Source organism: Lagopus muta, chromosome Z (assembly GCF_023343835.1).
Source record: "Lagopus muta isolate bLagMut1 chromosome Z, bLagMut1 primary, whole genome shotgun sequence".
Taxonomy (NCBI): Eukaryota; Metazoa; Chordata; class Aves; order Galliformes; family Phasianidae; genus Lagopus; species Lagopus muta.
The window spans coordinates 25,825,627-25,849,105 of NC_064472.1; the positions used below are offsets into that span (position 1 = coordinate 25,825,627).

Below are 23,479 nucleotides of genomic sequence, written 5' to 3' on the forward strand. Positions count from 1 at the left end.
CTTAGATAGTCAACCTGACTTACACAGTGATTTTTTTTTTTAAGGTAGAAGATCTCTTCTTTCTGCAGCGTATGTGGACAGCTCAAAATGGGAAAACAGACAAAAAGAGGAGCATAACCTGGGTGAGAAAATTTTCTTTATTTTTCCACCATTTTGACACTTGCACCTGAAATAATTTTAGATTACCTCATCACTTATAAATCCAAAAAAAAAAAAAAAAAGGGCCAAAATGCTTCAGTGATTCTGTGTGAAAATCGGCCTAACGCTATGAATGTCTTACGTATTCAATTCTGTAATTCTGAAAGAAAGGACTTGTCCATTTACACAATGTTTGGTTTCTACAAGCTTTTTTATTTTTTTTCCACAAAATCCAGACTTTTTATGAATGTCACGTTTTTGTGTGTGAAATCTATAACAACTGTTTCTGGCTACAACTGTTTTAGTTGTAATGCATTGCAAAAGAGGCTCATTCAGTAAGTATTAAAGGGCTCTAAAAACCTTCTAAAGTGCTTATTTAATTAATATTTTCTTCATAATTTTACAAGAGGGAGAAGTACACTGTATTTGTTAACTGTATCTCAAATTATGAATCTGAAAGAGGAATCAGGAGGTGAAATTTGAGGGCTTTTCTCAATCAGGAGTACCCATGAAATTATAGTATTTTTAGTGCAGGAATCTATTTGTTATTTGCCTGTAAAGAGGCAAACTGATTTGTCAGTGTTTTATGGTACATGGACCAGAACAGCTGGTAGGGGCTGATTAATATATCTTGGATCTAGTAGTTCCTTGAAAATCTTTATTGTCAACCAACACGTGGTGTTCAGTCTGTATTTGCAGACATTGACGCCCCCATTGCATTTGAACCTGTCACTTGCAGATAGAATAGAATTAATATTTTGACCAACTTTATAGACAATACTAATCTATTGTAGAGGAAAACGTCATATAACTTCTTGTACAGTCCATGTTTGGCCATTTCCAGGCCTAGCAAGACCTTACAAGCACAGTTTTTGCTGCTGCTCTGCCAAAGATCTTGATCCAAAGCAGATACTTGCAATGTGGACTATGTAGAACTACTTTGCATTTTCATTCTGTTAATTCAGTGTCAGCTGTGTTAGCGTTTTCCAAGACTAGGCACACTAGAGATGTTGGCTCTGTTGCTCTCAGTTCCATGTTGTGCATACAGTCTTCTGTGTAGTAAATGGTGATTGTAGCTGGTGTGAATTCTTTGTGTTGAGGAGATACTGCTTTGTTTTTATTCCATAGTTTCAGAACTGTTATTCTGCAGAACTATGGTATGAGAATGTACTGATGGGGAAAAAACAGGTATTTTTGATTTAAAGATGAAGGTGTTATTTAAATACATATAAAGCCAGTTTCTGATGCAGTGGTGTGCTGCCATGTCAAACTCACTTACTGCATCTATATAAGAGACATACTACAGATTTACTTCTTTGTAGTATCCGTTTAGCAATCCAAGCATTAGCAGCCAACTCCAGCACAGAAAAAAATGCAGGAAAGAAAAAGATTGTATTTTGTGTACAAGGAATATATTTTTAAAAATGTAAGTACTATAAATGTCTTATTTTGAAATTCACAAATGTGTGGTGATAGGAAGATAGGGGTTTAGAAGAAATTTGAGCTGTACATACTGAAAAATAGATAGCAACGGAACAGGAGGCATGGCTGGACTTTGATTGCATAGTGTTTCAGTTGGTTTGTTGCTAAACAAGGGTAAAATTATGTAATAGCAGGTATCCTGATGAGAAAGATTGCAATTATCCAAACCTAAGAGGTCGGCAAAATTCAAGTGAGATCGATAATGGTTCTTTTTTGTTTGTTTTAAAAAAAATCTCCTGGTACCTGAAATGGCTTATCTGAAACACCAGGTGGCAGCGCTTCCTTTGCAAACTCCCGTTGTTTCCAATTGAGGTAGTCTTTGGTACAAGGCTGTGGATCTTTCCAGAAGCCCAGGGATGTGGATAAACAGAGAAATGTGAAACATAAGCTTTACTCACTTCAGCCTTCCTTCATGTTTTTCTTTCTGAAAAACCTGGGGCTCAGTTGAATGAGCTTTTAAGATGCTGTCTCATCTGTGGGTTTCTGACCTGTCCTGGACCACTTCAGGGAGTTAAGGTTAGCTCACGTTCTGTGACCTTATGTTCTAAAATCCTTAAAATTCTGCATGTGAACTGTCCCAGTGTAGATGTGTATGTAACAGTCTTGAAATTAAGGCTTCTTATTTATTGGAATTACATTGTCCTTATATACTTGATGTTTCCTGAGGTGGACTTTTCATCTTTGTGAGCACCTAGATAAAAGAAATGCTAGACTCAGGAGTTGAATATGGCCTACAGTGGTTTTAGATATCACCTTCCAGTTTTCAGTGAGGTGTTTAACAGGAGTTGTTCTGGAGTAGATAATTATGCCCCAACCTGTGCATCTGTCAGATCCCTGTTGCAAATGCAGGAGATTTCTGATTGAATACTTTTCTGAAAACACAGATGATGAATGTTGGCTGATAGTTGGCTTGATATGTTTAGGTGAGAACCTAGCCATTTCTTGTCAAGTTGACGTGGCGGTAGCATTTCTCTTCTCTTATTTTTATCACTGCTAGAAATGCCCTTGTAGTCTTTACCTGTGTGCTCCTTCTTGAGTGCTGGAGAAACAGGAAGTGCAAAGTGAAATATGGATACTTTCTGTAAGGATATTTTCACAGAAAATGCTTTACCATGTAAAGGTTGATCTGCTCGCTTAGTGGCTTTGTAGTGTTATATGGTTCTGATGGCCTGTGCCATTTCAGCATCCCATATTGTATTTTGCAAGAGCTGCTCCTTGCCTTGGCACCTTTGCTTTCAATTTCCCTTTCATTTCACATTGATGAAATACTCTCTTAGTTGGAGATAAGCTGCTTGTCAAAAGTGATGTTTTGGTGTTCCTGAGAATGCTTTCAAGTGTCTTAGGAGGGAAGGTGTTACGTAAATACGAAATTAATGGTATGCAGCAGACAGCGGCATTATCCAAACTGAAGAGTCAAGCAAGGTTTCTCGTTTATTGTAGCAAAAAGTATTTGCACGTGCCTTGTAATTTTAGAGAGTAGCTGTAAGATTAGGGTAGCACTGCATACAGTTTGTAGCGTTAGAACTGTATACCTCTCAGTGTTAACTGGTGGTACAAGAACAATTTAAATTAACTTTTTCTATGGTTACTGGTACAGTGCTGCTTTCTGTCCTTTCCAGTATTGCCAGAATAAGTGGTTTGGTCATTTCTGATATGGCACTCACTTCAGGGGTTGAGGTCAGATGACATTTATGGAAAATGAATTGTAACAAGCCAAGCCATCAGCTCTTGCAGTGCAGCCAATGGAACTTTGTGTCATGCAACGCAAAGAAGAAAAAGAGGTGAAAGTGATACAGATAATAAATATATGGGATTCCTGTGCACGGAAAACTGAAGGAAGAGAGTATGATTGGAGTCTCTAAATATTATAAATTGAATGTCATCAGTTCTCGTCTAACAGCTGATGCTGAACAGTTTAGTCTCTGAGTCATTAGTTTCTGGTAATAGTACAAAACTAAAACTATAGATTAAATTCATGAAGTTCAGTGTTTATCTACCTGTTCCGCAGACAAAAGCTTAAAATTCCTGTATGGCCAATTTAATATTGTTAGATGACTGCTGAAGCAAAATGCTATTAAGTTAATAAGGCACTGGCACAGGGCCCAGTTTGATTAACAGAATTTCTTCTGACCTGTTGTTTGTCACTGTAGGGTATATGAGGATGGTATGGCTTGCTTTTGTGTTTCTTTGTTTTACCAAAGAAGAAAGGATGAACACCAGAGGCACTGTCCAGCATGTGTGAAGCTCGAAAGCAAACATAAATTATCAGGACATCTGCTTAGGCTTTTTAGATGAGTTATATTCGTTACCTCATCCAAGACATTATAAGGTTGAGAACCTTTCCATAAATTATTTCCTGTTGGAGTATTTAAAAATAACTTAAAATATTATTTTTATACAACTTCAAAATGAAATAAGGAATCAGTTAATTTCATGGAATCCTTAGAGTTGGAAGGGATCTTTGAAGGTCATCTAGTCCAGTTCTGCTGCAGTGAACAGGGCCGTGCACAGCTCAGTCAGGTTGCCCAAGGCCTTATCCAGCCTTGCCTTGAAAGTCTCCAGGGATGGGACATCAATTTCATCTCTCAGCAACCTGTTCTTAGTGCCTCCTCATCCTCACTGTGAAAGACTTTTTCCTTATATCTAACATAAATCTCCAACCTCCTTAAGCTTGAAAGCATTTCCCCTTGTGTCACAACAGATGGTACTAAAGAGTGTCCCCTTCTTTCCTGTAGCTCCCCTTTAAACATTGAAGGGCTGTTATCAGGTCACCTTGGAGCCTTCTGTTCTCCAGGCTGAACAGCCCCAGCTGTTCCAAGTTACGCGATAACTCTGGAAGTTTTTCTGTAATATTGGTTGATTAAATATACTATTCTTCTTTTTTCTCCAGCTGAATTAGCCAACTTAATGGACAGAACCTATGAAAGAAAGCTGCCTGTCAGCTCTTTGACAATAGCCCGGGTAAGAAAATTATTTCCAATCATGAAGCGATGGAAATGACAATGATGGAAATGACAATGGAATGCTTATGAAATCAAGGGAGCTCAGAGGATATAAATGATATCACCTCTGCTGTGAACTGTGGGATCATAAATGTCTTGTTATACTGTTCAATTGTTGTATAAAACTGTTTTATTGTTTCTTTGAGCTCATTAGTTAGCACCTGGACTGTTGAGTCTTCAAAGCAGAAATAGAACTTTTTCTCAGTAAAGCTGGGTTTGACTTTGTTAGTGGGCTACAGTTTTTCATAATACACATTTCCTCCCTTCCTGTGTTTTCTGTATTTATTAGTGAGAGCTTATAATATCCTGTAAGGTACTTCATAAGAATCCAGGCTGCTAAGGAGATGCAGTGTGTTAACATACTGCCTACATTCTGAATCACCACTGCGGTAACAGTGTACTTGTACACTAATGCTAATTAGAATCGTTAGCACTATTATCCATAGAGTCACAGAACAATTTGTGCAGTTACTGAACGTCCTTGATTATTGGCTCTGAAACTATCCATAGAGGAAATGGATGTTCTTCTCCTTTTTACTGCTTAATCAGATTTACTTTGTACCCTCCTCCTGTTCCTGCATTGGGCTGACCTCTGCACTGGTTAAGTAACATTTTCAAATTTTCAAACAGCCTCCCCTTCTAGTAACTGGTTCTCACATAAAATTCAGATTTTCTAAAATGAAGTACACAGGCATACTGTTGCCACACTCAGAGATGATCTATGTATACATATATATATGAAGAAAGTTAAGAAACTAAAAAACAAGCACCAGTCGGCTTAAACTGTAATTTTTAGCTTATTCTTAGGTTAAAAAGAACCTTCATTACTTGTTTATGTATTCTGAGCTAAAGACATTGTGTAACTTTATGCTCATGTTGAACATACCAGAAAAGAAGATTCACTGTTGGCATAGGAGGAAGTCTGATCAAAAACTTTGCTTTTGTAGTTGATAGCACTGGGAATTTTGTGAGGTTTTATGTGGGAGGAAAGTTGTGCTTTGCAGCTTGGCTGTTGATTTTTTTTTCTTACCATTATTCGTATGTGTGGTAAAACAGAAGATGCCATCGTCCTTCAGAATTTATAGTGTGAATGTGCAAAACAGGCGAAGGGGAAAAGAAAGCTTTTTAGAAATAGAGCAAGCGAATGTTAAGACTCGCTGAAAATTGGAAAAAAAAAGTTAGAAATTGAATGCAAGCTTAAGGGATGTGTTTTAAGAAAAAAAAAAAAAAAAACCCAGAAAAAAAAAAAAAAACCAGAAAAAAAGCAAGCAAAATAGTGTGTACTGTGCTGCAGGGACATGGTTCTCTGATTGTCCCCGTGTGCGATACGTAGCATTGCTTATAGCTTGGGGAGAGTTGGCTGAACTTAGAAAGATTTTACTTTCTGCAGCCTAGAAGAAACCTGATTAGGAGCAACTGAAGACTTGAAGATGTCCATTATTGTCAGATACCTAAATATGCAGAACAAATTTGTTGTGTGTATCCAAGTGGCATTTTCTTCTAATATGCTAGATAAGTGCTCCCTCTTAAGCTTTTATTTCTTATTTTTTAACCAGTTTGTTGACAACATTTCTTCACGAGAGGAAGTGGATCAGGCTGAATATTACCTTTACAAGTAAGTGTCTTTACTAAAAACATAATCTTTGAAAAATACAAATAAATATCATAAAGTCTTGACCTTTTAAGACTGTGACCCATTTATGTGCTGTAAAAATACATGTGTCTGCTATCTTTCAACTCACACCCAAGGGCCCTTTTGATAACTTCCCCTTTGTTTTGGCTATTTTCTTTCCAGACCTCTGCCATTAAGTTCTGCCAGGCATGTTAGTCTGAGCTGCTGAGCAGCTAAAACTACTTCCAGCGATGATTTTAATTACAGATGCTGGTGTTATAAGGAATTACATCTGTTTACAGTATTTCCTTCTCTAGATTTTTTTGTCTTTCAAGCGATAATTTAATTAAAATTGCTATATGCATTCAGTAAATGCAGGAAAACTAGCTTGTTTTCTCAGAATGAACGTAACTGTAAACTGGATTGCTGTGGTCATGATCAAGACAGCAAGGCTAAACAGAATATGGTTTTGTTGCTTTTAAAAAAAAATCTTCCTTGTTCTCTCTGTCCCAGATATTAACTTCATTGCAGGCATTGTTAGGGTTTTCTGCAACTGATTTGTGTTGCTGCTAGTATCAGATTGAACACTTGCTTGCTTCAGATTGATACATCTCAATATCGACTTTGAGAGGGCAGTAAATCTCACTGATCTCTAAAATAGATTAGTACTTTCATGGATGATTACATATACATTTTGAGACATAGATTTCCTCATGGAGAAAGTAACCAGTATTATCAAAGTGGATGAGAAAGCATGTTTACAAACAATGCCGTGTGGTTATATGTAAATAACAATTGTTGTTACTTTAATGAAGAAGTTTATGGTATGGATGCATTAAGTGAACTCATAGTTGTAAGTGCATGAGTGCATGGTACTTAAGATCTCTGTGATCTTCTGGTATTTCTGGGCAATAACTGAACCTCAGCTTCAAGCTGTATTTAAAAGAGTCCACATTGCTATTACAAGTGATATCTTACAATGAAAAAATAAAAGCAGAAGGAAGAATCTTTTATAAAAAGTGCAGGTTAGGGAAGCTTCAGTTACTTTTGGACGAAATTTCATTTGTCCTGTCATATGAAATTTAGAAATCATTCTGGGATTCTTCAGCAGACCCTGGAGAGAAGAAAACAGGGAAGTCAAGTCTCTTTAAGACTTTTTTTTTTTAATTATTACTATTTTACAGATGCACTGTTAGTATCTTGTTTTAGCATTCTTGAAGCTTATTACATGAAAAGAGCCACAGAGATTCCAGTTCTCACTGGTTGAGTTGGGGCATCAGGGCAGACAAGAGGAAAGTTTGATGGTTTAATTTCTGAAAGTAAAATCCTGATAGCGGAATTAGATGTTCATTTGTAATGTATCTTAGCAGCTTTTTCTTTCTTCTTGAAAACAGGAAGATGAGAGGGTGGCAAAAACATAGAAATACCAAAAATCTTCTGTAGTAAAAGGAAGAAAATAGAGTGGTGAACTCTAACATAAGTATCTTCCTCCCTCTCCATCTATGGCTGGTTAGTACCTCAGTTTAAAATACAGGGCTTTTTTTTATCTTTAAGAGCACTTTGTAAAGTAGAGGTTTGCAGTTCAAAAATAATTGCAGTTATTTACAGCTGCTCTAGGATGTAATTCTCCTGCAGTTAGTAAGATTAGTTACATGTGCATCAAGTATGATCATTTGTAATTGATACAAATTTTAGTAGCTGATAAGGAGAAAATAGGATACCAATGTGTATGGTTGGAATTTTTCTTATGTGTTTCCTTATAATGTTGCTTGGTTCTGCTATTGTAAAATGTTTAATCTTTTGGTGATGTTAGTGTCAGTTTTCCAGGAGACTTCATTCTAGCATGTTACATGAAACTATTCTCAAAGCGCATTAGCATGCAGGTAATGAAACACAGTATAAAGAGGTCTGTAATTCATGTGAAAACGTAAAAATCCCAATTATAACGTAAGCTTCCCTTTCAAATGAAAATAAGTTTGCTAGCTTCAGGAAATACAAGATGTGGTTGGTACCCACAAGATCCCTTTTATTATTCTTTACGTTTTGTGCTTAGGCTAGAGTTCAAATGGAGGACACGTTTATAAAGATATCTCTTGGCAGCTGAGAGAATGTTGTCACAGAGTCCTGCAAAAGTGGCCACATCATGAGACTTGAGGTGGAAGAGAGGGAGAGTTAAAAAATAGAGAAGCTTTGTCAAGAAATCTTTTTCTAGCTCGTTACTTCCCTAATGAAAAACAGTTCAAAGCACATTTTTTTTGTTCTGTGATGACAGTGAGCTTTTTGAAAAAAGAGAAAGCTGTGTCACTGAAAAAGTTTTTTTATATCTTCTAAAGCATATAAATCCATTGTGAGCAAGTGGCATGTATGTTTCCTGGTAAACTGCCTGTATGTGCTTTTGCCTGAATGCAAGATACCCCCAGAGTCCTATGTTTTGCCTCATAACTACTTACAGAGTGGAAAGGAGAATTTTAATGTCTTTCCTCAATGTTGTGTGTTTCTGGCAATCTGAGTTAAAGGGTAGTCACTTTCAAAGCACTTAAAAGTTTGGAAGATGTTTATGGTATGAAAGGGCAAGCTGTGCCAGTGGGAGGATTCAGAGGAAGAACAGTGGCGTTTCCATTTTCACTGTGTGTTTTTTTTCCGGAAGATAGGAGTGCCAGAGCTTGTAAGCTTTGTAGAGTAGGCTTTTCTTCTGTTATGTCAGGCAGGACATAGTTCTGAAAAGTAGTATTTTGGAGTATCACTATAACATGTTCAGGAGCACAAAAGACAATGTACACGTTATATTTAGTCCTGTTTCAACTTTTTGTGCATTTAAAATATTGAATATCTAGCCACACTGTCTCTACGGAGGATCTTGAGCTCTCAAAAATAGTTATGTGGAGACTGCTATGCAACACTGTGGAGCGTGTCAGTAAAATGGTAAAGGCATGACATCACCTGCTTTCAGTACTCCTCTTTTTGTTCTCTTCTGAATATCTCCCCACCCTAACTGTCAGACTTTAAAATCCTTTCATCTCCTAGGATCTCAGTAGAAGTACTAATCAGAATGCACTTTCTGCTAGATCAAAGACCTGCAGTTTGCCTTACTTCGTCCTGTCTCACTGAAATGTCACTATTTCTCACATCAGGGTGGTTTTCAGATGATCAAAACATTAGCATAATGGCGGTTTTATGGTGAGGTAACTTGCTGATGGAGTATATAGGTTTTGTGCCAAGAATGATTTTCAATGTGTTTGAAAGCTATTGTGGAAATTTTATGTTGAGATTCCTTGACAGGTTTTTTAATTGCATTGAACTCGTGATCTTGGTGTAGAAAAAAAAAAAAACAACGTACATTGTCAGTAAAGTGCAGATGTTTGTGGATCTGATTTTCAGAGTGAAAGTTGCAGTGTTTGATACTTCAGTGGCAAATTCTTGTTCAATATCACTGGAATTTTTGACTTTCCTCGACTGATACTTGTTTATTGGAAATTAAGTTAGTTCTACAGATTTTAGCGCCTACTACCTGGAAGCAGTATTGGATTATAATGAAATGTTACTGTGTCAAACTATTGGAAGTTCTTCTTAGGCATGCCGTTACATCTTCTATGGCAGAAAGTGGAATTTTTGAAGCTAAATTGCAGCAATTTAGTGATTTTAGGAGAGTGGCAGTTTCCATATGTATCAGAATGTGCTTATTCCTTGCAGTGCTAGTGTATCAGTTACTCCAGTGATGTATGTAAACTAAGTTTCACTGTATTATCTTTATCTGCATATCTGATTTTCAGATGTGAAAGTTGCAGTGTTTGATAGTTCAGTGGCAATCAACTGATTTAACGTCCTGAAGTACTGCTTATAATAAAAGATCACAGTGCACCTGCAAAAGAGGTTGTCTCTTAGCATATGCTGTGTATGCTGTTCATTCCCACTAAATTGATACCTGACTTGATACATCTGCAAAATGTAATGAGTCCCACTAAATTGTTCCAGCACAAATAGAAAAAGGAGAATAAACATACACAAAATCCTACAAGATACTTAATTCTTTCTTTGAGTTGTCTTGTCGTAAAGCTGTAACTGATGTAGGCTTGGCTTTAGCTTCCTTCACAGAAATATGTTAAAGAAATACATAGATACATAAATAAATGAATCAGAAATATCTGCCTGCTGTTCAAGTTGTGCAATCATTACATTTTGAAGTGATGCTGAGAAGTGATGGGAGTTTCTGAGGGGAAAAAAAAAACTCCATAACCAGAATGGTATGTCTTACTGATCTGCATAACTGTATAATCTGAACAAGCCAAAATAACTTCATTTGCAAAAGACTTGAACTCCACTTTGGCATTGTGGGAGTTGCGATGAAAGGAGGTACCAGAGAGGTTTACCTAATTAGGATGTTCCAGTGATTTGTGATAAACAACTGACAGAAATACTGATTTTCTTTTTTCTAATGTAATTGCAAATGGTGGTCAATATTTGTTGCTGCTTCATAGAGCTATTGCTGCTTCAAGAACTGTTGGTCATTGGCCAGGTAAGTGCTGCAGATGGAAGGGTTCTATTCATGTAGACTTCACAGCTCTTCTGGTCCCATCATTCAAGTCACTTCTGCAGTACATGCTTACTATCCTTCCCATCTTTCAGAGTTTGTCCACTGTTACTGTGTGTCCATAGTTTTATCAGAGTTTGAACCATAGAAAGCTTTGGAGAAAATAACTAGCAGCTACATTTGGGAGACCAGAGCGAAATTTCAGCAAGCTGGGTCTTGTAGCCCTGTGTCATTCAGGTAGATGGACTTAGTGGAGCTGCACTGGGAAGTATGTTAGAACGGACAAGAAAGATATAACACTGGAAAGTATTCAGAAGGATCTCTTCCTATACTACAGATCTTTTCAATTATCTTTTTGTAGCTAATATGGCCTGTTATAAAAGCTGCCCTTTAAGCTTTGCAGAAGCTAGACAACATTTTCAAGGCACTGCATAAAAAGAGAGAAAAGGTTGGAAGACTCATTCAGCGGTAATCTTTTTTTGCTGCATTGCCTAAATTCAAGAGAGATAAGAATTTAGATCTTAAAAGCTCTTCATATTTAAAACCAGGAGAAAGTAAGATTACTCTGCAAAGTACATTTATGTATTAATATCAGAAGAAAAAAATTCACAGTAATTCTGGAATAAATAGCATGATGAAGTTGGTCAAATTGCAGCACAGAGAGAACTGACTTGGTCACTTCATCAGTGACATCAGCACTGGGAATAAGTGCACCTTCAGCAAGTTTGCAGTTGATACCAAGCTGTGTGATGTGGTTGATGTGCCCAAGGGACAGGATGCCTTCCAGAGAGATCTAGACAACAGTCTTGCACCTGGGTTGTGGCAATTTGTGGCAACCCCCACTGTCAGTACGGTCTGGGGGAAGTGAGGTTGGATCACAGGTTTGTCAGAAAGGACTTGGGGGATGGGAAGCTGGACATGAGCCAGTACTGTGCCCTCACTGCTCAGAAAGTCAACTGTGTCCTGGGCTGAGTCAAAAGAATTGTGGCCAGCAGAGTGAGGTAGATGATCCTGCATCTCTGCACTGCACTGATGAGGTCTCACCTAGGGTACTTCATCCAGATGTGGGTTCCTCAGTGCAGGAGAGGCAAGAACCTGTTGGAGCACATCCACAGGAGGGCCACAGAAATGGTTCAAAGGATGGAACACCTTGCTTACAAGGGCAGGCTAAGAAAGCTGGAGGTCTTCAGCCTGGAAAAGACAAGGCATTGGGAAGACCTGGTAGCAGCCTTTCAGTGTGTAAAGGAGACAGACACTTTATCAGGTTCTGTTGTGATAGGACAAGGGGAAGTTGTTTCAAATTAAAAGGGACGATATTTAGATTGATCTGAGGAATAAATTTTTTACAGTAAGGGTGGTGAGGCACACTGTCCAGAGGGGAGGTAGATACCCTGAAGACACCAGGGATGCCCAGGTAAGGCTGGACAGGGCTCTGAGCAGCCTGACCTAGTTGTGGGTGCCCATGTTCATTGCAGGGGAATTGGACTAGATGGTTTTTGAGAGTCTCTTCCAACTCGAACAATTCTATTATTCTGTGGTTCCAGATGCATTTTGCACTTAGTACTGGGAGAAAAGCTTTCATTATTATTCTCAGAAGAATTTGCATATCTTTCAGCAAGCGTCTTTCTTGCCAACAGCTCAGAGCATTCTGTGTAGTAGATAGTATTGGAAATAGTGTGAAGTATAGTATGCTTAGTAAGTATTTAGGTCTTGGCTGAATGTTGTGCTCATTACATGCTGAAGGAGAAAAGGCAGCGCTGTGTGAAGGTTTGACTGATTCTCACCATAAAGCTAATGTTTGCTATATTAAGGGGTATTCTAAAGTTTTTTTTTTCATAATTTCTTGGACCAGCAAGAAGCCCAGCTGGAGACAGATTGTGCATTATATTTTAGAAATATTGAAAGTCTAGACAGAGGTTATGTTGCAGCCAAAAATGTAAAGAGTGAGTAGTTCATATGAATACAAATGAGCAGAACAGAGTAAGGCCTTTTATAGCATCAGAATTTAAAACACAAACACATGCAGAGATTATTCATTGGCTGGCTTTGATGACTAATAATTGTGAAGATTCACTTGAGAATTATCCCCGTCCAGCTTCCCCTGAAAGGAACTTCAGATTTGATTACAGCTCCTGAATAGTATTGGCAGCCAGTGCCAGATAGCAGGTCCAAATCTGTGTGAGCAGAAGAACTGTTTCTTTTGAATTTCTCCTGCTATAACTTTTAAGTAGTGTTAGGTAGTAAGGTAATCTTTTACAGGTAAGTCGAGGATTGCCACTACAGTTATAAAATACTGAATTTTTATTAGGCTTACACTGTACACAGGACTATGATAATCCCTTTGCTGGGAATTGCTAACTTGGTGGTTGTTGTACTTGTCAACCTGAATCATTCCTTTAAGGTCCAAGCACTTACTCTTTTCTTTTTTTTTTTTTTCTTTTGAATAAAAATAAGTACAGCAGAAAAAAGATAACAGTGAACTACAGCATGAAAGAATAGTCTTGGTGTGCTGTAGACCAGAATTGTTTTACTTCAGGCAGACTGATTTGAATTAGAACTATTTGAAAGTTTTATGTTTATTATTTTTTTTTTTTTATCTTTTGAAGGAAAGCCATATTGTTGTTTTCTGATAACCCTTGAAGCAACTTTGATTTTCTTTGGAATTATTATACAAAATTTGGAACCATTTTTTTTTGCTGACCAAGAAGACCATTTTATTTTTACTTATCAGGTTAACAGGTATTCATTTGCAGGATTAAATTTCGTGGTTGATAATCTTTAAAAAGAAAGAAGTGTTTATCAGTGTGCTGTTTTTATTTATATGGATAATTCTCGTAAGAAATAAGTTTGAATGAAAGTATTGCATTTCTGCAAACATACACATTTTAATGATTGTGTAAACATTAATTAAATTAGATGTAATATGTAAAGTATGTATTGGGATATCTTTTGTATTTAATACTTCATACTTAGAGGAAGTTTTGTTTCTATTTGGTGAAATGAGAAGATTCACGCAATATCATGATTTTAGTATTTATATGTATTTTTAGTATTTGTCTTTATTCATCCTTCTTCTAGAACAGTGAAGTATTGTTTCTTGCTGCTTTCAGTCATGAGTTACTCATTGTCAAGCTGAACTGAACAACATTTTCATCATCTTTCACTTACTGAGTCTCACTGCTTAGTACCATGAGTGGTGAAAGCAGCAATTAAGGTAGCCATTCAAATGAAAAAGAAAAGGTCAAGCCATTTTAACTTCATCTGTCTGCATGCATAATGTATAAAATAATGAAGAAAGTTAAGGAAAGTAGCACATTTATTCATTGGGAAATACATAGTTTTGTGTCACTGTAAATAGTGAGAATGCTGAGTACATTAAATGTCTCAATTTGAAAATGTAGAAATGTGTGAAAATTCAGAAGTTTAACAAATCAGGTGAAGCATTTCTTGGGAATGTTAATGCTTGTGAATACCTTATTGTGTTTAGTAGTAAATGAGTGAAAGAAATTTATGAGCTAAATTATAGTTACCATTAGTGATGGTTTTCTCTCGAGAGAATCAGGATGTTCATGGCTTAGATGAAATGCATAAGCAGCTGTGGATGAGCTTTTCTTGAGATAAGAACAAGTATTTTATTGGAAGTGGGTTTTTAAAATGAAGAGTATTGGTTTTTAAAACCAAGAGTTTGTAAACTTTATTCTAGAGAAATTTAAGCTAGAAGCCAAAGAAGAAATGTAGATAGAAAGTTGTGTTGGCTCTCCAGTATCCTGATGTTGGTATAAGAGTTGTGTAACTTATCAAAGCTGTTAAAATGTATGTTGGATTGAATGTTTATGTTACAAAGCTGGTCCTCTTACCTGGGTTGACACAGGATTTTCTGTTTTGTTTTTCTCTTATTTTGTTAACTAAAAGAAGTGCTTGTAACAGTTGGAACTGGAGATCCATTAAGTGTGTGAAGTATCCAGATCACATTACAGTATAGATTAGCAGGGAAGGGGATTTATTTATTTGTCTTCTTTTTTTTCCCTTTACCTTGTAATATTTCAGTCTTCGAAGAAAAATTATCCAGCAGTCTCATGTACATGCTGATAACAAACATGCAAGCTATTTGGTGACATTGTTGATTTCATACCATCTATTGGAGGATGCAGGGAAGCAGAGATGGAACCAAAACATCTCTCTAATATTCTTCTGCATGAGAATTTCTCTCTGCACCATCTTTTTCTAAGAAGATTTTGAGTGCTGTTGAATGGTGACAAATCATGTAGAGGTTTTGTGGTGTAAACTAGTGGGGAGAAGGACAAAGGCACTATAATCTTTTTTCCTGCATTAGGTCACAGTTGAAATAGAAGGTTTGCATGCACTTTTCAATGAGAGCTTCCCTTCTTTTTAATTCAGTACAAGGAAAAACCCACGTGATCTGAATTTTAAATGAATCATTGTCTACAAGCCTGTTAGGTTCCAAATAGCATTTAAGATGAGCACACTCTGATCAGGCATCTTATTAGACTTCCTAGTGGTAAAGAAGAGTGTTCTATACTTTCCTGGGCAGTTGGATCAATTGAATGCTCCAAAATAATGTTTATTGTGTTGTGCTCTGTTAATTTCTGTGTATTTCTGTGTGTTGCACAGTACGTAGCAAACAATAGTGGAAAGTAATGCAGGTTCTGGAATGTAAATGCTTTTAGAAATCGGAAAAATTTCTAAAAAGGACCTTGGTAAAGGGTGCATCACACATTGATATGATGTTTTTTTGTTCTGTTACATCCAGTCATGGACAAAATGATTGTAACAAAATCAAAATCACTTGTCAGGGAGATACCTATTTCAAGCATGCTTTTTTCTCTGGTGCAGAATAGTTGGGAGTATGACTGTTTTAATTTATTCAGATGGATGTTTGCGCTTTAGTAGGTCTGAAGATGTTTGGTGAACAATCAGTTACTAAGTTGTTTTAAAAATTACCTGATTATATCCCTCAGGTTATAGATCTCTTGTTGGCCACAGTAATAAAGGATTTTCACAACTTAATGTTGCTTGATTTCGATGAATCGTTTTTTTTTCTTAATGCTTCCGTCTTACCTAGAATGTCCAAAATGTGCAGGACAAAAAAAAAAAATAAGAGGTAGGTACACTTATCCATCTTGCATTATTGCTTACTTATGGAACACATACAGTCCTGTCTGTATAGAACTGTTTTACTTCCTGAGGGGGAAAGAAGCTTGTGTTGTGAACAGAACTACACAGCAGTTCTTTGCTGTAATTGAATAGAGGTACTGATAAGCAAAGGTCGTAGCTTAACATTTTCTGGGGGTGATTTCTGAGGTTGTTTCTCCCTTTCTGTCTGTTTCTTTCTCTGTGCAAATTTCTGAATGTAACATGCCTACTAACCAGGTGAAAGAACAGAATAGAGGGTTTTTTGTTTTTTTAAAAAGACTACTTTAATAGTGAGCTATTTTTAAAGCTTCACGCTCCAACTAATATATCTATACTGCCTGCTGGAATGAGGACTGTTGCATTTTCAATGTCTCTGTACCAAGGACTCCCGTCACTCTGCTCAGCTACCTTCAGTTTTCCTTCTGGCAGGGTCCTGACTACCCTAGTTTACATCTCTGTCCTTTTCTTGGTGCATCTCCAGTTCACGGACAGAATAATCCCTTCTGTGCTCTTTTTTTTCTTGGAGGGGGAGTGACTGATGTGACTGGAGATGGCAATGTTAATGCTTAATAGAAGTCCCAAGCTGTTCTTTCAGCTCATTTTACCTCCTTAGCATTATACTGCTTACCTTATTTGCTAAGACTCTAGCATATCTCCAGGTTTTTCAGCTGTCTCACTATTTATGCTAGTTTGAAAGCTTGAGGAACTGTTAAAAATGATGTTACTCACTTTGGGAATAACTGCGTGGGTGCTTTCTTACAGCATTTATTTTCCTTTCTCATCCATTAACAAGTCTTTTGGTGCACTGTGATATGCATTATTGAAATGTGATAGAGCTGTGGTCCTTGCCTCCCAACTTTAGCCTTGTTCATGATTCCTGTGCGTACGCTTTGTATGCCAGGTACCCAGCTGTCTGAAGCTTAGATCAGCTGGGTGAGCAGTTTGTTTCTTTGGACCAGGTAAGGATTTGTCCGAGAATGTAGTTCAAGGATTGTTAAGCAGTCAATGATGAAAGCATTCTTTCATCTTCAGAACTGGAGGATATACAGAAACGCAAGTGGTAGAAACTCCTGTTGTATCAGCTGTAAACGTAGGTATAACAAATACGACTTCTCTTGCTGAAAAATGAACAAGGATGTTTTTGTTTTTTATTTTGGGGTCATTACTGTGCAGCTTGACCAGCTGAAAGTGCATGGATTTGCACGCAGGTTTACATGTTTCTGAGTAATATCTTTTTCCAAGACTGAGTGTGTGTATAAAGCTGTCTTTAATCCCAGAGTCAACTTTTTGCTCATCCTCTTTAAATAATACTTATCCAATTCTGATCTCTCCACTTTCACTGCTGTTTTCATTTTGCAATGGAGAAAATTATCCCTTTATTCAGTCTAACTAGGTGAACCGAGGGAAAAGAAGGGCATGTACCAGCAATGGAAAAAAGGATGTGTCACCCTGAAAGGACACTAGGATGTTGCCTGGACATGCAGAGGTGGGATTAGGAATGCCAAGGCATTGATGTACTGTATTTGGCAATTGATGTTAAAAACAGTGGGAAGGAATTCTACAGGTACACAGGTTAGAAGAGACAGGCCAATGAGAGTGTATCCTCTTTGCTAAATGCGGAAGGAGAACTGGCTACAACAGCTATAGAGAGGGCTGAAGCACTCTATGAAGTTTAGAGGAATTCAGTGCAAGCAAGGCTGATAAAGATGTCTGAAGGAGTTTTCCCCTCTCCTTTAGAGGGATTCATAACAGCCTGTTGTGGCCTGGTGGAAGAGTTGTTACTGCAGTTGTTACATTGACTGTCAGTGGAGGGCAGGACAGTAAATTCAGGTACATTTCAGAGGCAGGAATCTCAATAAGTAGCTTCAGACTTTGCTGCAAGCTCTGGATCTGTTGCATTTTGAGTGGTTCTTCTCTAAAATTACGTGCAAGTATCACAGAATCACAGAAACACCAAGGTTGGAAAAGACCTACGCGATCATCCAGTCCAACCATCCACCTATCACCTATAGTTCATAGTAAACCATATCCCTCAACACAATGTCCAAACGTTCCTTGAACTCCTCTAGGGTTATTGTGGCTAAAGTGCAGGACCCAGCATATGGCCTTGTTGGACCTCATCCCACTGCCTTCAGCCCAGCGATCCAGCCTGTCCAGATCCCTTTGTATGGCCTCGCTACACCCAGGCATATCAACACTTCCTGCCAACTTGGTGTCATCTGCAGACTTACTGAGGGTGCACTCAATGCCCTCATCCAGGTCATTAATAAAGTTACTGAAGAGGACAGGCTCCAGCGGTCACCAGCTGCAGTTAGCTTCATTCAGTGCCACTCTCTGGGCCTGTCCCTCCAGCCAGTTCCTTACCAGCCGAGAGTGTACCTGTCCAAGCCATGGGCTGCCAGCTTCTGTAGGAGAATGCTGTGGGATACAGTGTCAAAAGTTTTGCTGAAGTCTAGGTAGACTGTGTCAACAGCCTTTCCCTCCGCTACCAGTCAGGTCACTAGATTACAGGAGATCAGTTTGGTCAAGCAGGAGCTGCCCTTCATGAACCCATGCTGGCAAGGCCTGATTCCCCCGGTCATCCCGCACATGCCATGTGATCTCCCTCAGGACAGTCTGCTCCATAATCTTCCCTGGCACCAAGGCTTACAGGCCTGTAGTTCCCAGATCCTCCTTACAACCCTTCTTGTCACATTGGCAAGCCTCCAGTCTTCTGGGACCTCACCAGTCAACAAGGAACGTTGATAGATAACGGCAAGGGGCTCAGCTATGTCTTCCACCACTTCCCTCAGCGCTCTTGGGTGAATCTCAGCTGGCCCCATGGACTTGTGACAGTCCAGTTGGAGTAGTAGGTCTCTGGCTGCATCCTCCTGAATTGTGGGGGGTTTAGTCTGCTCCCCAGCCAAGACTACCAGGTCAGAGAGTGGAGTACCCTGAGGATAACTGGTCTGACCTTTAAAGACAGACATAAAGAAGGCATTCAGAACCTCTGCCTTTTCCTTATCCTCAGTGGTCACATTCCTAGCCTCATCCAGTAAAGAATGAAGATTCTCCTTAGTCCTCCTCTTTCTGTTGATGTATTTGTAAAAGAGTTTCTTGTTCCTTTTTACCCCAGTGGCCTAGTTGAGTTCAAGCTGGGCTTTTGCCTTTCAGATTTTCTCTCTACACATCTTAACAGCTTATCTTTCTGAATCGCCCATCCCTTCTTCCACAGGAGTTAGGTTCTCTTTTTCTCCCGGAGCCTCAAGAGTAGCTCCGTGTTCATCCATGCCGGTCTTCTTCCCTGCCAGCTCATTTTGTGGCTTAGGGGTACAGCCTGCTCCTGCGCCTTTAAGACTTCCTTCTTGAAGAGTGACCAGCCTTCTTGGACCCCTTTACTCTCTAAGACTGAAAGAGAGTAGAGCCTTTCTTTTGTGCTGCAGAAAGCTGCTCCTCCATTCAAACATTTTAGTGAAATTTATAACATATAACTAGGGTTTGTGACTATTTGATTTTTTTTGTATTTAGTGTATTAATGTTGTTCACTGTTGTTTACTTACAAGAGAGCCTTAAATCTACTAAGAGGAAGATGATTTTTTAGTGATGTACTGCCAGAGATTTATAAGAATAGGCAGAAATGCATTTTCTGTCAGAAAGTGAGCTTGCTGTTTCATTAAGCAACTCTAAGAACTGACTGTCAGAAAATGTAGTTAGGTTGGTAAAGGAAGCACAAAATCCTGGCCAACACGTAGTTGATTGCTGTGTATGACAGACGATATTAAAAAGACTGCAGAGCTGAGAAGGAAAAGCTGAGCTTTCTTTGCAGAAAGGTGGTTTTGTGCAGTGTTATAAATAGGTACCTTGGTGTTACTGAGAGGTGAATTCAATCTTTTCAGTTGTTAGGAAAGGTTGATTACCATAACAAGGTCCTGAAAATGCCTAAGGGACTGTGTAGTATGAACTGCCACTAAAAACATCTCACTTCCCAGTTCATGTGGTTCAAGGGTTAAGAAAAAAAATGAGACTGTAGCACTGGGATAAGTAGAAATAAAAGATGAATGTGTGTAGCTGGAAAGAAAGACTACATGTTGCTTACATTCTTGGGAGTCTCCTGTTTAGACTTAATCTTAGAATGTGCTTCTGTACCATCATTTCTCAGTGTCTGAAATGAGGCCTGTTTTGAGGTTGCATTAATTGATAGTGTTAGAGCTCTGTGTATCTCCTGAGTAAAAAAAAATACTACAAGAAATGCATTCATATGTAGGTAGAGCAAGCCAAATTTAGAGGAATTATTTTTTTTAGTTGAGGCAATCAAGTCTGGAGGCAGTCAATAAAAATTGAAACAAATGCTAGGCTTTTTTTAGGGAGTTTGCATGCTGATTCCTGTATAAGAATACAGAGCACTAGACTATTCCCTATTATAGCTGTCTTATCTACTTTTTTTAACCTCTCCTCTTACTTCTTTCATTAGAAAGCATCCATATGCTTTCTGAAAGTACACAGACATCATCTGTATAAAAATCATCATCTGTATAAAAATAAATTTATTATGTATACTATTTGAGTTCTTTTAATTTCACCACAGAAGTGTTTCCTCTGCTTTCACTTGAGTTAACAGTTAATGTACGAGGTGTTTCGTATCGGATTTATATGGCTATATGAAATTTGTAAAATGATGTATGCAAAGAAAGTTTTAGACCCAGAAGCAGGCAAAAAAGAAATGGAACAGTAGTTTCTTTCATGTATGGGTGGAATTTTTTTTCTTTTACACTGACACGTGAGCAATGCTCTGGTGCCATTTAAAATGCAGAGAATTTTTCCCAGGGCCCGTGACTTGAAATCACAAAGGGAGACTTCTGGGTGACATTTCCTTAGCCTTCCAGTTTCCAAGCTAAGCCTGCATGGAATCTGTTTGATCATTATGCAGTGTAGCTTAAAAAATGTGCCTGTGAAGTAAAAACCATGGCATTGCCAAAGAACTTCACAGCATCGTATGACTTGTGTAAAATGTGAAGTGTCTTTGGAATGATTCCACTGAGAGAGCTTTCTCCTGATTCTCAGAGATATTTCTTAGGATATTTTTTTTCATTTGAAGTCTCCTTACATTTTACTTTCAGGCTTCTTAGAATTACAAGGGGATGAGAAGAAATCTGCACTCTCTGAGTTAAAGCAAGTGAACATGCAAGCTTCTACTTCTCTCTAATTCTTAAAGAAATAAGAGAGATCTGAAAACTAGATGGAACAGATTTACTGCAGTCACAAGCTGGGCTCCTTCCTAGAAGTAGGAGCAGAACCTACTAGTGTTCTAACAGTACATGAAACTTTGGGGTTTAAACTCCAAGGAAAGCAGATAGATCATTTCAGTGGTCTGTATTAGAAATGATGAAAGAATGAGAGTACTTAGTGTCCTTTTGTTTTAATTTCTGTACTTTGCAATATGGCAGAAGACAGTTTAGGAATCTCTAACACATAAGAAAGCATTATGTACAGGAGATTTTATTTAGGGATGTTGTTTTATATGAGGTCTGCTCCAGAAGTAATGGCTTCTGTGTTGGCTGACAATGTTATAGATGGCTGTTCCTTGTATGGCAGTAGAGGTTGAACTTTCCCTGAAATATTCTATTACGTGTTGTTGCTCTGTGATATAGCAGCAGAGGGGCAGTGTGACAAAATGGCTTTTGACATGGAGGTGTGTATGAAGAAAAGATGTGCCATTGAATTTCTCCATGTGGAAAAAATGTCACGCACTGTTGTTTCAGGAGTCCAGTGCATGTGAGCACAGTGAGGCAGAGAGTGGTACATTTCAGCTCTGGCGCCAGTGGATCACCTCCACTGGTGCAGATTTTTGATGAGCTCAGCATGTAGGCTCTTGTTCATCAGTAGTGAAAATGCATAGGTAAGGGCAATGCCTTTGTTGAAAAATAGCATTTTGTAGCTGAGAATTTGCTCTGTCAAACAGAGTTCTGTGCTCTTGTCTCGATTGTAGTTTCCATGAAAACAAATATGAGGTATTGATTTTGGAGCAACCTACATATATGGAAATTAAAAATAGCACAGCAAAGTGCAGGTGAAGTTTAGAAAGTCTTTAAGAGATCTGCAAGCCTAAGAGATCATATTGTTGAGTGCACAGCAAGTTTAGGTCACAACAAAATACTTTCTTGTTAGGTCAGGCATATTAGACAAATAGAAGCTCTGTTTCACAGATGGGAGAAAAAGAAACATTACGATTTGCACAAGGGCAGCCTCTGGCTGGCAACCAGCAGTTGATCCACCCTCAGGAAAGCCATAGAGTGCAAAAAGGAGTCTGTTTAGCAAAGAATCTGCCGAGCTAGCTTTATCTCCATACAGTTGAGCTGTTCCTGATAGTATACTTCTGCAGAAGCTGCCCTGTAACCCAGCAGATTTTCCTTCACAATATTCCTCATTTGTGGCTGTCCCAAAACATCTTGCAACAAATGTAGGGAAAAGGGTGCAGTGTGGCATCTTACTGCTTCACTTTACTTTCATTTTTGCTGTATTATTTCTCTTGAAAATGGTAGGTATGTGAAAGCGGCACTAGACTGTATGACCACTTGATGGCACCAAACAAATCTGAAAGACCATTTAAAAGGAAGAAAGAACTGATAGGGAGCATTTCTGTTTTGGGAGAACACCAATGTTTGCTGAGTTAGTAATGTACTTTATAAGACACTCCTGATAAACTTTACCATTGTGCAGTTTCTTTAACACATTACGAGCACTTCAGCACTGCTGTAAATAATTAGCATTGGGACCTTGTGCAGAGTGTTACTAAACTAGGAATGCATTCTTAGCCTGATAGGTCAGTTTGTCAGCAAGAGAGAGTGTGCACTTGCTTGACTAAAAATACTCTGGTTTCCTTGTACTGTATACTCATAGTATCTCTTCTACATAATAATCATCATCACACAATAAAAAGTAGTTTCTGTACTGGATCACTTCAACTATTTTCAAATAAAAGGAGAATTCTAGTACCATTGCACCATGTGCTATTAAATGTGCAGTGATTTTGACATTTTGGTAACTGCTTGTCTTACAGATATTATTCTTCTCATTCTCTGTGGGACAAGATGTTCTCAGGTCAGTGATAAGGAGGTGTACCAACAGTGAGCTCCCCTAATAGCCTTATGGATGTTTCTCCTTGCCTTTTCTGAATACGTTATAAGAGCCTTGTTCTTCCCATGTTTTTATTAGTTCTCAGAAAAATGAGTTTCAGCAGCAGACATTTGCAAGATAACCTCCTAGTCTATCCATTAAACACACAGCAATTGCTGGAGGCTTCCTTTGTTTAATTCACTCTGAATCCTCTGTTTAACTTCCTTTTGTCCTTTCATCTCCAAACACATTTCCTTGTGTAATTACATCCTTTTCTGTGTCTTGTGGAGAAGGAGGAAGACTCAAAATGACCAGCAATCTCGTTCTTCCACTGTTCCATTTGAAATAAAAATGTCTGCTATGTTTGTTTAGTTTGCTTGGGTCGTATGTAAAAACAGATCCTCTTGGTTTCTCTTCTCATCTTACAGAACAGAGACAGAGCTTATCTCAGCATTGTATGGATTGAAACAA

At 38.2% G+C, this 23,479-nt stretch overlaps 1 protein-coding gene across 2 annotated transcripts in view; it reads left to right on the top strand.

Moving 5' to 3' along the window:
- MRPS27 (mitochondrial ribosomal protein S27) overlaps positions 1–23,479 on the top strand; it is a 40,213-nt gene that overhangs the window by 1,203 nt on the left and 15,531 nt on the right. The window contains exons 2-4 of one of the 2 annotated variants that reach the window (XM_048932116.1): positions 45–122; positions 4,511–4,581; positions 6,179–6,237. In XM_048932116.1, the coding sequence (XP_048788073.1) occupies positions 45–122; positions 4,511–4,581; positions 6,179–6,237 (208 nt within the window). The remainder of the gene's footprint in view (positions 1–44; positions 123–4,510; positions 4,582–6,178; positions 6,238–23,479) is intronic. The other variant, XM_048932117.1, reaches the window with a different exon arrangement.